Source organism: Durio zibethinus, chromosome 10, assembly GCF_047325235.1.
Source record: "Durio zibethinus cultivar Kanyao isolate XHJ-2024 chromosome 10, ASM4732523v1, whole genome shotgun sequence".
Taxonomy (NCBI): domain Eukaryota; kingdom Viridiplantae; phylum Streptophyta; class Magnoliopsida; order Malvales; family Malvaceae; genus Durio; species Durio zibethinus.
Genome location: NC_143171.1, coordinates 23,722,583 through 23,738,529, shown reverse-complemented (window position 1 = coordinate 23,738,529; position 15,947 = coordinate 23,722,583). Strand labels below are relative to the sequence as shown.

General features: G+C 35.0%; 3 protein-coding genes and 1 pseudogene across 11 annotated transcripts; 2 read left to right on the top strand and 2 right to left on the bottom strand.

Annotated features, from left to right (window-relative positions):
- Positions 1–1,517: 1,517 nt before the first annotated feature.
- Positions 1,518–5,953, top strand: LOC111293058 (amino acid transporter AVT1I-like). Of its 4 annotated transcripts, XM_089766970.1 has the most exons (4): positions 1,518–1,709; positions 1,862–2,046; positions 4,569–5,176; positions 5,290–5,953. In XM_089766970.1, the coding sequence occupies exons 2-4, from the start codon at positions 1,872–1,874 to the stop codon at positions 5,803–5,805; spliced, it is 1,299 nt and encodes a 432-aa protein (XP_089623096.1). In that variant the 5' UTR covers positions 1,518–1,709; positions 1,862–1,871; the 3' UTR covers positions 5,806–5,953. The 4 variants fall into 4 exon arrangements, with proteins under 4 accessions (XP_089623096.1, XP_022741504.1, XP_022741505.1 ...); XM_022885769.2 differs by lacking the exon at positions 1,518–1,709 and having other exon boundaries at positions 1,772–2,046; XM_022885770.2 differs by lacking the exons at positions 1,518–1,709; positions 1,862–2,046 and adding an exon at positions 3,679–4,239.
- An 878-nt stretch (positions 5,954–6,831) lies between these two features.
- Positions 6,832–8,709, bottom strand: LOC111292077 (Pentatricopeptide repeat (PPR) superfamily protein). Its single transcript, XM_022884271.2, has one exon. The coding sequence runs from the start codon at positions 8,700–8,702 to the stop codon at positions 7,209–7,211; it is 1,494 nt and encodes a 497-aa protein (XP_022740006.2). The 5' UTR covers positions 8,703–8,709; the 3' UTR covers positions 6,832–7,208.
- Positions 8,710–9,451: 742 nt separating this feature from the next.
- On the top strand, positions 9,452–10,999 carry LOC111292078 (protein DMP9 pseudogene; annotated as a pseudogene).
- A 416-nt stretch (positions 11,000–11,415) lies between these two features.
- Positions 11,416–15,616, bottom strand: LOC111292076 (beta-1,3-galactosyltransferase GALT1-like). 6 transcript variants are annotated; one of them, XR_016345852.1, is made up of 9 exons: positions 15,382–15,592; positions 14,088–14,891; positions 13,574–13,809; positions 13,177–13,458; positions 12,834–12,962; positions 12,589–12,768; positions 12,300–12,407; positions 11,623–11,949; positions 11,416–11,531 (listed from the first exon to the last, which is right to left on the bottom strand). XR_016345852.1 is itself a non-coding variant. In XM_089766969.1 (8 exons), the coding sequence occupies exons 2-8, from the start codon at positions 14,857–14,859 to the stop codon at positions 11,740–11,742; spliced, it is 1,917 nt and encodes a 638-aa protein (XP_089623095.1). In that variant the 5' UTR covers positions 14,860–14,891; positions 15,382–15,616; the 3' UTR covers positions 11,416–11,739. The 6 variants fall into 6 exon arrangements, 3 of the variants coding, with proteins under 3 accessions (XP_089623095.1, XP_089623094.1, XP_089623093.1); XR_016345851.1 differs by having other exon boundaries at positions 14,088–14,865; XR_016345850.1 differs by lacking the exon at positions 15,382–15,592 and having other exon boundaries at positions 14,088–15,276.
- Positions 15,617–15,947: the final 331 nt, after the last annotated feature.

The following is a 15,947-nucleotide window of genomic DNA, read 5'->3' as shown; positions in this document are numbered from 1 at the left end:
GGTTAGATAGTAATGCGAAAGTCCATGAAATTCTTGCTTGCACACATAATTTTACTTTTTACTTATTTTTTTTATTAATGTTAACTAACTTGCATTATACATAGGTCAAACCACAAAACAAAATACTTGGACCTAATTTTATAAATGAAGTATTAACACAAGATGAGTCAAGAGTTGCATGTGTTTTAAATTTCAACGTTGAATAACACTATTTTTCTCTTCTTCAAGTTAAATAAAAAAAAAAACTTACATCTCAAAAAATTTAAAATCAAGGTAAATTCAATGTTATAAATTATAACAAAACCAATATTAATTGTCTCGATTTATATTCTTGCCATTTGATTGCATGCTTTAGTCTCCTTATTTTTTTGAGCTATTGGTGTCTTTTAAGATGAGACCAATTACATTATATTTATTTCTTTAGTTGTTATAAAAATAATGGAATAGATACGCATTTCTTGCCTAAAAATAGGCAATGAAATACAAGAATTTGCAAACAAAGTGAACTCCTAATATTTTTTTTGTATGGTCAATATTTTAATAACTTTAATATAATTTTGGTAACTTTTACTATTCTTTTGTTAACGGTAACTATTTATATAATTTTGATAACATTTAATAAAATTTTAATAAGTTTGATATAATTTTGATAATCTTTAATATAATTTTGGTAATCTTAAATATAATTTTGATTCTGATAACTTCTTATACATTTGGGTAACTTTTGTTAGAAATTTAAACTTTGATAAAATTTTGTAACCATCAATAAAATATTGATAATATTAGGTATTAGTTTGATAACCTGATATAGTTTTAGTAATTATTAATACAATTTTGATAATTTGTGATAAAACATTGATAATTTAACCTATCGATGTAATTTTAGTAACCTTTTATACAATCTTAAATAATTTATAATATAATTTTAGTAATTATTAATATTATTTTAATTATCATTGATAGCATTTTGGTAACATTGGGTATAGTTTTTAAAGCCTTGGAGTTTTTTTCTTTATATTCAAAAAACCTCAAAGCCACGTCAACTCAAGCCAAGGTTCAAGAAACGCTGACCATCCTATAACCACGCACTACTTCGTCACATAAAGACGATGGGCCATAGTTAAGGGTGAAATCCAGGATTTTGCTGTGGGTTTTTTAATTTAAAACACAACACCAAAATAAAAATATATATATTATATAAATTAAAATTTTAATAAAAATTATATATATGAGTTTAATAAGAATAAAAAATATATTTTGTATTTTTTACATTAACACAAATTTTAATATATAATTTTTATATAAAATATGATATAAATATATAAATTATTAATATTTTACACAATAAAAATAAATAAATAACAAGATATAGTTATGGTGTATAAAAAAGAAATCATAATAATAAATATCATAAAAGCTGAGATAAGAAATGGCCTCTCCAAGATACTATATATGAATCATATTTTTCTGACATAATTATGGCATATTTTAGTTATAATAGAATGTGATTTATGTTTGTTCGTGTATGGAAAACCTGGGCGCTTTTATTTTGCTGGTAAAGTGAGAGTTTTCATCATAACTCGTATTGACACTGAACCATAACGGCGGAGTTATATTGTATAAATCGGCTTAGCCCTAAGTTGCTCCCATACCATCCCATCCCATGCAAGTGGGAAAAAAAAAAGCCATTTGTTCTTGTTGGAGTGTAGGTAGACCACTACTTGCTATACAAGTCTTTTAAGATGCTATATTTTCGTTGCCCCTATTGAATACTTGTCTTTGTTTCATCTGTCCTCGTGTTGGAACTCGGAAACTAATTTTCTTCCATATATTTCTCTCATTTTCTATCTTTAATTTCCAGTCTGCGATTAATGGGGACTCAACACCAACATGGTGGACCACCTGATCTTAATGTACCTTTGCTTCTTGACCTGAACCATAGCAAATTACAGGATTTAGAGGCACCTGGAGATGTCGTTGATGTCCATGTTGATGGCACCACCTCTTTTTTCAAAACTTGTTTCAATGGACTAAATGCTTTATCAGGTACTTTCTCATCAATTCTCAACTTTTGATAAAATTCTTGTTTTCATATATAGTAATGAGATTGGTTGAAGTTATCGTCTAAAAATGCATGGGCGAGAGAGTTGTTTCATTGTCAGGCCAAGCTTTTGAAAAAAGTAAAACCTGCCACAATTTAACTGAAGAAAAAGACAATGGAAAATTATTTTGAGGTGGAATTTTAGTTCACAGCTCTCAAATCAAATCTAGCTAGAACTTGCAGCTGTGCGTATGAATCTGTACAGAAGTTTTAAGGGCCAAAAAGAAAGAGGAGATGGGCCAGAGGCGGCTGAGAAACGGAACCATGAATATCCCAAAATTTTTTTCTGGTGTAGGTAGGACCAAAGAAATTTCATAAAAATTCGTGGTACCCAGCATTTGTTTAGTAGCAAACAAAGAAGTGGTGTCTTTATCTACAGCAGGGAGACGTGTTACCATATATTTTTTTGTGGAAGTTATTTTTTGTCTTCAATTCTCTATCACTGTTTTTTTTTTCTTGATGATATGATTTAATTTAGAGCCTTATTTCTTTTGGCTTCTTCTTCTTTACTCCAAATAACATCCATCTTACGTATTTGGATTAGCGTCAATTATTATCTCAAAACCCATGTTTTATGCTTTTTGACTTTTGCTATAAAAAAAATGAAATTTTGCATTATGAGAGGCTAGACTTTCTCTAAAGGGATAAACTTTCTTGTTAATGGGGTAAGATAGACGGTAGCTAGTGAGAATTCATGATTGATGATCTTCTTTAGATGTATATAATCTATCAATTAACATTATTATATATTTATACAATGCCCCAGGAGAAAATGCAATGATGAAGTGATAAACCATTGTTGCAGTCATGTTGGACTATGGCTTGAATTTTTGGTGCTATAGTCCCTACAATATGATATACTCTAAAATTCTCATAAACCTCCAATTGACATTTAAGTATTCTTTTTGTCCAAATTCAATTGAATTAAAGACAAATTTTGAAGACATTCTTTTGCTTAATTAGCATTTGACTTCTTTCTATACATAATAATAGTCCCCCTTTTGTCTAGTTTGCATGAGAAGAGGGGGGGTTCGACATGGGTAATAATGGTGGCATGTGCTTTTATAGCTGTATCTGTGACATTAAAGCCACCCTGGAACTTATGAAATATTTTTTCTGATTCATTAAATTCAGAAAAATGTTAGGTAAATTCTTGTGAATTATGTGGAGAAAAATGATGGGAAGAATGATAAAATATATTAACAGATGAAGTAGATTCAAGTCCCAGTCATTAAACTAGCTTACGGCCAAATTGGACCATGTAAGTCTGTAGTCTGCGCAAATTAGGCATAAAAGTTGGAACTATGCTTTGTCATGGTGCTCATGTTCCATATTACCTCTTGGTCACAAATTCCCATTCATGACTAATTTGGCACAATCACATCACTCTTTTCCCTTTATCAACTTTTTTCTCTTCCGTTTCTCTCTAAGATGCAAACTCCTGATATAATTTGGGCACTAGTTAATCAAGGAAGGAAAGGCCAACGTAAAGACAATTAACTCTTGGCTTTAGATAGGTGTTCAGAGAAAAATGGGAAACTATCAGATAAGGACAATTTAGGATCAGACTGACCAGTGGATTGGTAAGGGGCTTTTCACTATGGGGTTGTTTGCTGCAAGGAGAACTGCTGGAAAAAACTGAAAAGAGAACTTTTAACGGTGTGCTTTACGAGTTACTGGTTTGTGAAGTCAATGGAAGTTTGTCGACCTATAGCGGTATGCCTGGATCGACAGTGGCATCGTAACTTACTTCACGTACTTAGCAGCAAAATGTCTTAATGAGTACAAGACAGTGATTGTCTATTGCGAAATGTGTTTAATATGCTTGGGAAGCCAACACCTCTAAAGTTAATACCACATTATTCCAAGTTCAGGTGTCAAACAAGTAGCCACTGTTTTTTTTTTTTTTTTAATCCTTCTTACCTCTTTCGAGCTATATCTTTGAACCTTTCTCTCTTTCTCAATTATGGAGACCATGGCACATGGGGAGTCATCCTTGACTGTGCCTCTCATTGAGGATGAGAATAAAGAAGGGTTAGGAAACAAACTAGAGGAAGTAGAGTCAAATTCTGCTCATTCCGGTGCAAGTACTGCCTCTGTTCTCAGAACCTGTTTCAATGGACTTAATGCTCTTTCAGGTTCGGTTCAGTTCTTTGTTCTAATTCATCTTACTTCCTAGCCCTGATTAGACCCTGCCCCAAGTCCCCGGGAGCATTACTTATTGGATTAATTTGTAACTTCAATGGCAAATATTTGCTGAACCAGCCATCTAATGGTCCAAATTCCAGTCATTTTGAAGAACACTTTCTGATTTAAGGAGCAACAGTGAGACTGTAGGAGTTGGCAAGAAGCATTTCTTATTTTTAATTTCTTTTAACACTTTCATTTGTTTTTTCTCCTAAACTATAGTACCAATTAAGAAAAGTAGCCTGGCTCTCCCTAACTTTTTTTCTTAAACTATTTCCAGGAGTTGGGATATTATCAATCACATATGCACTGGCATCAGGAGGATGGTTGAGCTTGATACTTCTCTTTGCCATAGCCACTGCAGCATTCTACTCGGGTTTGTTAATTCAAAGATGTATGGATGCAGATTCAAGTATCAGAACTTATCCTGACATAGGCGAGCGTGCATTTGGGAATAAGGGGAGACTAATAGTATCAGTTTTCATGTACGTCGAGCTCTACTTAGTCGCGACAGGATTTTTGATTCTAGAAGGAGATAACTTGCAAAATTTGATACCGAACGTGGAATTTGAAGTAGCAGGACTAACAATTGGTGGCAAACAAGGCTTTACTATAATTGTAGCCCTCATAATTTTGCCTACTGTTTGGTTGGATAACTTGAGCCTTCTTTCTTATGTCTCTGCCAGTGGGGTTGTAGCTTCTGCAATCATCCTTGGTTCAATTATCTGGACTGGTGCGTTTGATGGAATTGGGTTTCAACAAAAGGGAACACTGATAAATTGGGATGGAATCCCAACTGCTGTTAGCTTATATGCCTTCTGTTATTGTGCACATCCAGTCTTCCCGACCCTTTACACTTCAATGAAAAAAAGGCATCAGTTCTCCAATGTAAGTATGAACTTTCCAAATTTAAATTGTTCTAGTTCACATAATTCCAGTCTGTTGGAAGAGTCCTGGTTTTCAACAGGTTTTTGAAGGAAAGCTGTCTGTTTTTCTTTTAGGTGCTGGTTGTATGCTTTGTCTTGTGTACCATCAGCTATGCATCCATGGCAATTTTTGGGTACTTAATGTTCGGATCAGATGTGCAATCACAGATAACTTTGAACCTTCCAACTCACAAGCTCAGCTCAAGAGTGGCAATATACACCACCCTGGTTAATCCCATAAGCAAATATGCGTTGATGGTTACACCAATTGTCAATGCCGCTAAAACCTGGTTCCCATACCAGTACAACAAGCGATTCCTCAGCCTCTTTGCTGGTACCACCCTGGTGACTAGCACTGTTACGGTGGCTCTGGCAGTTCCATTTTTCGGTTCCCTCATGTCTCTGGTTGGAGCTTTTTTAAGCTTCACAGCTTCAGTCATACTACCATGCTTATGCTACTTGAAGATATCAGGTACTTACCAGAGATTCAATGGAGAAACGGTTGGCATAGGCCTAGTAATTTTAATGGGTTTTGCTGTGGTTATATTTGGTACTTACACATCTCTTATAGACATAATAGGCAATTTATAAATGCCACGGTTTGTATGAGCTTATTTTGCTATAATGTAATGTATTCTTGAGTTATTTGGAGTGTTCTCTAAATTCAGACAAAAGTTTTCTGTAATGTATTCTTGAGTTATTTGGAGTGTTCTCTAAATTCAGACAAAAGTTTTCTTCATCTCGATTCTGGAACCTGTTCCATGCAGTTAGCACTAACAATGCTTCCTACACCTTCACCGCATGGGTATAGATAGAGTGTCAAAATGACATGCATTAATTATCACTGATTAATCAAGCTTTTTTCCTATATTTAGAGTTTTTTGATCCTTGAATTAAGCCAACTTTTCACTGGATTGACAACATAGTATAATCAATAATTATCACTAATTTTTCCCGACCAAAAAAAAATAAAAACTAATTTTCAAGTTTGCACTACACGAGATTACAAAATTAAGGCTTCAATATTTAATTGGTACAAATTCTAGCCAAGGCCTCAAATTCCCTCTTGTAATTAGATTGCTGACTGATAAAGTACCAGCCTATCATGAGAAAATCTTCATGGAACTCCCTATGATCTTTTGGCTTTCACTTGTGTTATTAGCCACAAGGACAGATTAAATTTTGGTTTTTTCTTTCAAGCACAGCATCCAGATTTTTAGCAGAGAATCTTTCTCTCCTCGAGATCCACCTTTCTTTGTTTGGACTTGGGTTGTATTGTGCTACAAGGGTAGAAAGTTTGAATGTTTCTTTTCATGTATGTATAAAATATATATATATATATATATATAAAGTACCAGCCTATCATAAGAAAATCTTCATGGAACTCCCTATGATCTTTTGTCTTTCACATGTGTTATCAGCCACAAGAACAGATTAAATTTTGGTTTTTTTCTTTCAAGCACAGCATCCAGACTTTTAGAAGAGAATCTTTCTCTCCTCGAGATCCACCTTTCTACGTTTGAACTTCGGTTGTATTGTGTACAAGGGTAGAAAGTTTAAAAGTTTCTTTTCATGTATGTATAATATATATATATATATATATATATGTCTTCAGCCTTCCCTGATTCCAAAGCTTTTACCAGCACCAGACAAATAGGATTGCGAGACATTATTATATTTCTAAGCCCTTCCATAAGGCTGGGTAAACATCTCTTGTACCTTAAGGAGACAAGATGAAGGTTGGTTGACAGTCTCGAGTGAATTTGGGGCAATTTTTCGCAGAAAGATCAAGCAAGGGTTGTCGATATCAGTCACATAATTGATAGTCTTAGGAGAAGGGGGAGAAAAGGGAATTGATGGTTGACTTTGTCATTCAGATGGTAAATTAAATGAATAATATAGGCAGGATGTCGAATATAATGCAAAAGTGCAGCTTGCACAATGAATATTTTCTCTATTCTTGAACATAAAAGTGTCCACATCATGCGATTCAACTACAAAAGGTTAGTCATTTTCATGTGTAAGGTCAGTGTATGTAGCAATGGATAGATATCATCAAAATCGAATTGGGAATCATACCCCGAAAAAAACTGATAAATAGAGCCATTTAACTCAAGACAGCTTTCACCAGCCCTGATTTTCAACCCTCTATCCCTCATAAACCGCCGTACATTCGCTGCTCTGTCCCACTTCCCAGCTTCTGCATACATGTTTGAAATCATTACCAAATTTCCACTTCTCCTTGGCTCCAACTCAAGCAACCTCTTCCTCACCTTCTCACCAACGCCATCAGTATCATTAACATTACAAACAGTGCATGCACTTAGCAATGTCCTCCATAAAATTGGGTCAGGCTCAATAGGCATGTTCTTTATGAAAGTGTAAGCATCTTTCAAACAACCAGCACGACCCAAGACGTCAACCATTGCACCATAATGAACCATCATAGGCTTAATCCCATGAACATACTCCATTTCACGAAAATACCGGTACCCATCATCTACCAATCCAGCATGGCTACAAGCACAAAGAACTCCAAGAAAGGTAACATAATTCGGTCTTATACAGGAACTTTTCGTCATCATTACAAAAAGTTCAAGGGCTTCCTTAGCAAAACCATGTTGAGCAAATCCCAAAATCATTGCACTCCAAGTCCACACATTTTTCTCTTCCATTCTCTCAAAAACTCGGCTAGCATACCGAACATCTCCGCTTTTCGCATACATATCAACAAGTGCAGTCCCCAATTGACAATTCAAAACCAAACCTCTCTCAATAACTTGCAAATGAAGCAACCACCCTAAGCTTAAAAATCCTAACTCCGCACATGCTGAAAGCATGATTACCATCGTGGTTTCATCCGGATCAAAACCACAATCCCTCATCTTAACAAAATAACCGAGCGCATCTTCAATGCAAAAATTCTCAACAAAGGCAGTAATCATTGCATTCCACGAAACTATAGTTCTGTCACCCATTTCATCGAACACTTTCTTTGCATCCATTATCTTCTCACAACACCCATAGAAATAAACCAAATTGTTATCAACATAAACATCATCATCTAAACCATGCTTTACAATCTCTCCATGAACCTGTCTCCCTTCCTCAAGTGCTTCTGCCCCCGCGCACGCTTTTAAAACAAATGGGTACGTAAGTTTATTGCGTTTAAACCCTCGTTTTCGCATTTCTTTAAGTACCCAGATTGCCTTTTGGGGAGAATTACTCGAAGCATGGCCTCGGATGAGGATATTCCATGTAGACGGAGTCGAATTGAGTGAGTTTAATAGGAGGGAATGCGCGTAGGTGAGGTTTCTGAAGGGAGATATAGAGGAGAATCTGACGAGTTCAGTGAGGAGGAAAGAGTCTTGGTGGAGATTAGAGATGACAATTTGGGCTTGGATTTGAGAGAGGTGTTTGATTGAAGAACAGAGCTTTAAAAGAACCAGAAATTGGTGCTTTTTTGAAAGGAAGTTTTGGTTGCTCATTATTTGGAGGGAAAATTTTCGTTTGCGGTGGAATAAAAAGTCAGAAAATTATAAGTCATCCTCAAAATCTGAACGGCATCGTTTTAGTGTTCACGAGGAAATAAATTTTAGACACGAGGATGGGATAAAATATTATATGAAAAACATTAAAGACGGGACAGATAAATTTTGAGAAAAATTGTAAATGAATTTAATAAAAATAAAAAAATATTTTATATTGATAAATTATGATATAATAATTTTTATATTTTTTAAATATTTGACATTAAATAAATATAACATAAATAAACAATTATCATGTATAAATTAAACCATCACAAAAAAACAAATCAGTATCTAATAAAAAAAATTATCAAATATATTAATATAAAAGTTTTTAGATTTTACAAATAGAGTTAAAAAGTTGAAAGTGTTACACATATTTCTTAAAATATATTAAAAAAATTAATTAAGAATAAAAAGAAAACATATGTTAATTTTTTAACTGTGCATATAAAATTAAAAATTTAAACGAGAGTGTATCTAATATTAACTAAAAAAATCATTTAAGGCTAAGGAGATAGTCATAAAAACCAAGCAAAAGAAATTGCCAACCGCATCAGCCACCACTAAGAGTAACATATAGAAAGAACCCATCCGCAAAAATCAAACTTCAGTAACAGATGATGATACTGCAAATGGAACAGAACAAGGAAAATGTTAGAAAAAAAGATGAACTGAAAAAAAAAAAAAAAAAAAAAACCCTAAAACATTAGTGCTAGGAAAATACTAGGCCATTAATGCCATTGCACGATCAAGTCAAGGATCAATAGATAAAGTTCAAGCATAAGCAGAGAGGTACCAAAAGACTTAAGGAAACTTTGCTAGTCGTAGCCATTTAAAAACGTCAAGGAGAAGATTGGACTTAATATGGCATCAACTGCATCAATCAAGAAATGAAGATGAAAATCCAAGGGGAGTGAAACATTGGGAAAGAAAAGTAAACAATCTAGCATTTGATAACGGAAATCATAAACATGCAAAAAACAGACTTATTTGAGGCAAGGAAAAAAAAAACTAAAAGAATCAATGACACGAAACTCACTGGGTAAGGGATTGTGCCCAAACTCACTAGGTATATCCAGGGCACCTTGCAGCAGGCGCCCAAAAGGTTTCGCCGCTCGGATATGGATCCATTGGGCGGCAGATGGCTCAGGAAGCAGCCCTAGTCACCCCGAGTACTGCCCACCTCCTGCTTCCGAATGCCAAACTTGTTGATATAATGTAGGGAAAACTTGGTGACGGTTGGTACTTGCTAGTCATTAACCGTCAATAACAACCCAAAGTTTCGAATTTCAAACCAAAGAAAAAACCCTTTAAATATCACATAATTCCCCTAAAACTTTCATTACATTCTCATCACGTTAATTTTTTTGTTTTTTTTCTTCTCTGCCATTCCCTTTGTGTCTGAAAACAATATGGAACACACTGAAGAAGGAATTGGCATCAAAGTCTACAATGCAACACCAGAGGAAGGTCCTACACGAATCTCCTCCCTCCCTCGGCTGCCACCAGAAGCCAACCGGAAGAGGAAAGCCGTGGCGAAAGGAGTACAAAAAACTATATCCAAAACTTCTATGCTTGTGAACTTCCTTCCAACAGGCACCCTTTTAACTTTTGAAATGGTCCTGCCTTCTGTTTCCCACAATGGTGATTGCTCCCCTGTTAACACCATGATGATTTACTTCCTCCTATGCCTTTGCGCATTCTCTTGCTTCTTCTTCCATTTCACTGATAGTTTCCGGGATCCTGACGGAAAACTTTACTATGGTTTCGTGACCCCAAAGGGACTGGCTGTGTTCAAGCCTGGTCTCGACATTGAAACCCCGAAAGATGATAAATATAAGGTTGGACTTACTGATTTTGTGCATGCCATCATGTCGGTCTTGGTGTTTGTGGCAATTGCGTTTTCGGATCATAGAGTTACAAACTGTGTTTTCCCCGGCTATGAGAAGGAAATGGATCAGGTTATGGAGAGTTTTCCACTGATGGTGGGGATTATTTGCAGTGGCTTGTTTCTTGTGTTTCCTACCACTAGATTTGGCGTTGGTTGCATGCCTGCTTGAAATTTTTAGAAAATCATTGTTTTCAATGTTGGTATAGATATATTAGTGTGAAATGAATTTGTAAGAATAAATTTCTTCAAGAATTTATGGCTTCTGCCTGCAGAAGAAAGTAACATTATTGCTAAATATGTAGTTTTTCTGTGGTTTTCATCAAGAATTTTATGTGTGTTTGAATTTATGCAAGTATTTGAACAAATTATAAATCATTGACTTCATTTAAATTCGTTTGAATTTGGTGTTGTGATATTAATTTGGCAGGGAATCGATTAAGGAAAACCGCTTTCATTTTTTTTTTTTTTTCTGTTTTATTATCATCATCATCATGATCATTTAGATAATATGATTTATGATAAAGATATAGTAATTTGAATAACTCACTACTTACGAGTAAAATGGTAAGCAATATATCAATTGACGTCTGAAGTTTCATACTGATATAATGCCTTTCAATATCAATTTTCTTTTGATTCTTCAAACTGTTTTTTTTTTTTTTATTATTTTCTGATAAGAATTTGTCATCTCCTTGACTGTGCTTTAAATGCTAATGTTGTATTCAACAGATTTCTTTTTCTGAAGAAAAAAGAAAGACAACATTCAGAAATGCATGATTTATGCCAAAGAATAATGACAATAAATATTAAAATATCATTCAGAAATTTTTGTAGAATCAAGCTGTACAATCAATATCTGCCCCCGTCGTCTCTGTCTCCCTCAAAAGAGCATCCTGGATGGACAAAAGAAAATGTAAAACTAGAGTCCTAACTAGAAGTAGTGTGAAGAAGATATAGTTTTGACTTATGGATCGAATCTGTAACCTTGTTTTCGACAACGTCCAAAGGATTTCTCCATGCGAGTTTAATCTAAAGATCTTGCAGAAAAACTGTAGTCAAACAAAAATTTTAACTTGTGCTTTTCTGATATAGTAGCTTAGCTTATGAACTGCAGCATTTAGCAACACGCTCTTCTTGCAACTTCTGCCATAGGCAAAGCAAATCTCTGGGGCTTTGATAGTGAGCAACAACATACCCATCCTTGCACCCTTCGATGTGGACCCGCCCTTCATTAATGTAATGTACCTTCAAACCTTCCCTTTTCATATCTAGTATCCAGATCCCCATTGCTACATCCTCCAGCTTAAACATCTGCCCATGTCAGGAATGACCAATTTTTTATATTGACAGAAATTTTGTGAATGGTAATATAAGAATGGCAGAAGAGAGAAGCAAAGTAAGGTTTAATTGGTCCAATGAAGGACGAACATTGTGACAGTAAGGAGTGAATGCATAAAAGTCAAGAGGATGAGCTCAACTATTTGAGTAATAGAATAGATGATAATTATGTAGCATAAATTAAAGATATAAAGAATTAACCAATGGATTCAGTTGACGAAGGCACATATTAACAGACAATGATGGTCAGGTCAAGATAGCTAGGGAAAGACAAGAGGGGAGGGGGAGGAGAAAATGCTTTTCTATTTTTGGTAGAGACTTACTCGTAAACGGCCTTCTTTGTGCATTGTATAGACAGCCTTAGCTATGTCATGCGATACCACATAACCAGGGCCATGTGCCCAAGGAGGGTAAGTACTTCCAGGATATTCCTTCAGAAAAGCAATTAGGACACAATAAAAGTCAATTAGCCAAACAATAAAACCATTCATGCACGTCCCAAAACTATATGCCCCATGCCAAAACTCTTCTAATTTGAGCTCATCTAATTGAGCTTCTTCATCCCTTCTCACCCATTTGAACAAAATGAATAGATTCAGCAGATAAAATTACCTCAGGACTGATATACCATTTACTATCAGTGTTCCGATGAGGCTGAGCATCATAGTTTATAAGACCATAAAGCAACCCATGGTTCACATTTTCTTTACTTATAGAAGCTAACACTTCATCCACACGAACAAAGGCATCATCATCGGTCTTCATGACATGCTTGGCTGAAACAGCCTGTGTCTGTTAACAACGCAAATAAGCCATGAAGCAATCAGAAAAAAAAATGTGAGACTGTAAGAACTTACCCCAAAAATACAGATTGCTACAGTCTTCCAAGTAATAAGACCATAATAGTCAACAAAAGGCATCAGTTGAATGTCTCCATATGTGTTTATCTCATTCCAGAGTTCTTCATTCACTATCTGGTTCTTATGCTGCATTATGAGGCAAAGATTTAGTATAACTTTCCAGTTAAAAAGAATGAACTAGAACCTTATAGAAACTAAACAAGCAAGAAATTCAAGAGAAAACTCAGAGAGTAGATTAACATGTACAATAAAGGCCAGCAACAAATTTAACATTATAGAGTAGATTCCATGAAGGAAAATATTTGCTCCAAATGATAATGAATGAAAGTGTGGAACTCACAAGACCAACAAAAAAGCGTACTGCAACTGCTCCTGACCTCACTGCTGGATATTGCATCCATGTTCTGCGAACAGCCATCCGACGCTTGAAGTTGTTTGCTGTAGAAAAGACACCAATAAAGAGGTCTAATGGCTGGTATGGAGCAGAAGGAACCACTCTCAAGGCATCCAAATCATTAATGTGCTCTAAGTCCTCAGATGTAGGTAAACCACTAGCAAGGACAGAAGTTAACTTTATATCTCCAGATATCCTAACTTCATTTACAAGCCATGGCTCCAGACCCTATAACAGCCTCATAAAATTTCAATTGATTCAGGGGAAAACAAAGAAGTATCTCTTTAAAATCACTATATAAAACGAAAATCAAGTAAGAAACACAAAAGAAAAGAGAAATTACTTCACGGTGAGCAAATGATGTTATATGCTTTCCATCAACAGTCATCTGAAATCCTTCTTCTCCCACTCGAAGCGTCATAACAGAGAAATACCCTATCTTAAACGGAAAGTATTGCCTACTTTTAGTTCTGTTTTCTGCCACGGATGACCATAGAGAAATGATTGAGGATTCATTGGTTGTAAACCTCCGGCTATCAACTTTACCCACCTTATCATTGCATTGTTTTAAATCATCCACTGTATATCATGCAAAAAGAATTCAGTAAATATATATAGCTAGCAAAGGTCTCCATATGAAGATTCAAAAGTTGCATAAATATATAGCTATCAAACTTTGCATTTAGCAGTTAGTTTTTCTTCTCCCAAAAGTTTATATGCTGTTGTTAGTCTTGAATCGAGGGCATAGGGCATCAAGTTTGTATGCCTTTATGGTACAATATTATGGCTCTAAATGGCTTAATTCTTTGCCTAGCCAGCATATTGGACTGAGTCTATAAACAGATCTGGCAAAGTACCTTTCTTATTATTTCCTGCAACTGCAGATGGGCACCGCTCTTCTTCACCCCAATCATGAGCAGCAGTCCATGTGTTTTGGACAATTACAGGATCCTCCGTATCCTTATCACCTCGGAGGCGGACATTGTAATGCAAAACAATAGGAGGATCCGGCTCCCCTGGAACTGGTTCCCCTGTCAAATCGATTCTGAAGCTTCCCAATAGACCATCTGGAATGCCAATTATAGTGATCGCAGAACCTTGAATAAGGCCGCATGGTATTCTTAATTTATAACCTTTATCTCCAAAATCTGCGGGATTCATCTTATTTAAGAAATGCGGACATTGTTTCTCCTTTACATTCTGATCAAGCACACTTTCATTAGCCTCAATTTGTTGCTTCTTGGCAACCGCATCCAAAAGATTTTCCCACGCAACCCGAGCTTCTCTAACAGCCTCTAGCGCATTAGGCAAGCCTTTAGTATAGTTAACTATATGCTTCATCTGATTCCATGTCAATAAAGAACTTTGAACTTCATTAGAGAAATTCCTCTCAAGAAAGAACCCATAGACCAACTCGTCAGCATGAACTACTTGATTAGCAGGTTCTGGATTTTGAACTGCTGGAGAAACAGCAGGTTGAATCCATTTAAGAGGATGATCAGTCGCATTAGCGGTTATACTACGTTGAAGGTAATTCTTCCCAAATGGGTTTTTGATCATCACATCATATCTCAATATCAGCATCACCAAGAAGGACCCCAGTAACACACTTCCGAGCCATTTCTTCATATTTGTCTGAACCACTTTGTCATGTAAGTGAACTATCATGTAAAACAATCACATAAAAATGTTGACAAGAAAACAGAATTAAGGAAATTCAATCAGAACTCTTTCCTTTCCTAATTTAACAAGATTAAGCCACGGTTTCCATGATTCTTATAAAATCTGAGCCAAACCAACCACAGAAAAGCACACCTGTATTCTAGTCAAAAAAATCATTCAAGTCTAAGGAGAAAGTCAATAAAAGAAACTGACTGCTGCATCAGCCACCACTAAAAGTAAACATACAAACAAAACTAGAAAGATCCCATCTGCGAAAATCAAACTTCAGAACAGATGATGATATTACAAACGAAACAGAACAAGGAATATGTTAGAAACAAAGATGAACTGAAAAAGAAAAAAAAGAAAGATAAAGCTAAGTAATTCAAAAGGGAGTAAAAATCACATATGCATGTAAAAAAAAAAAAAGATAAATGAAAAAAATAAGCTATAAAGATTTATAAGCATATATATTACTTAGTTACAAACCTTAATTTTTTTATGGGTTTTTTTTTCTTTTGTATGGAACCTTGGTCTGTTTTGGTAGGTTTTTTTTTAGAAGAAAGAAAGAAAGAAAGAAAGAAAGAAAGAGAAATAAAATGAGAAAAGTTGACAAGTGCAATGAAGAATAAAGGGAAGAAGACGAAGTCTAGGGGAGAGATTCGTGGAAAACAAGGGGAAATTGAAAATATGAATGTGAAAAGAAAAGAAAGGATGGAGCTTTAAATTTTTGAACTTGAAGTATACGCCAAAATAAGAGGCGGTTGGATAGATGCAAACTGTTGCTGTCGGCTACTCTTTGTTTTGTTAAGATTTGTTTAGACTCCAACAGAACTCTTGGCCGATTAAAAAACTGCAGGCAAGAATTTACCTATATTTTTTTTATATCTTTAAAACTATGCAGATTGATATCTTATTATTATAATTATATCAATACTCTACCAATAAATCATAATATAGAAATAGGTATAAAAATGTAAATTTTCATTGAAAACTACCCTTGAATTTTGTAAAGTTTTAAGTTCACCAAAAATTATTGTGACGCTTTTGATGGA

Excerpts from the sequence above, each read along its gene's own strand:
- LOC111293058 (XM_089766970.1), top strand. The coding sequence starts at position 1,872 with ATGGGGACTCAACACCAACATGGTGGACCACCTGATCTTAATGTACCT. Across the intron at positions 2,047-4,568 it reads TGGACTAAATGCTTTATCAG|GAGTTGGGATATTATCAATC; the intron begins GTACTTTCTCAT and ends AACTATTTCCAG. Across the intron at positions 5,177-5,289 it reads AAAGGCATCAGTTCTCCAAT|GTGCTGGTTGTATGCTTTGT; the intron begins GTAAGTATGAAC and ends TTTTTCTTTTAG.
- LOC111292077 (XM_022884271.2), bottom strand. The coding sequence starts at position 8,702 with ATGAGCAACCAAAACTTCCTTTCAAAAAAGCACCAATTTCTGGTTCTT.
- LOC111292076 (XM_089766967.1), bottom strand. The coding sequence starts at position 14,898 with ATGATAGTTCACTTACATGACAAAGTGGTTCAGACAAATATGAAGAAA. Across the intron at positions 13,810-14,087 it reads TGCAGGAAATAATAAGAAAG|TGGATGATTTAAAACAATGC; the intron begins GTACTTTGCCAG and ends CATGATATACAG. Across the intron at positions 11,950-12,299 it reads ACAAAGAAGGCCGTTTACGA|ATGTTTAAGCTGGAGGATGT; the intron begins GTAAGTCTCTAC and ends TGACATGGGCAG.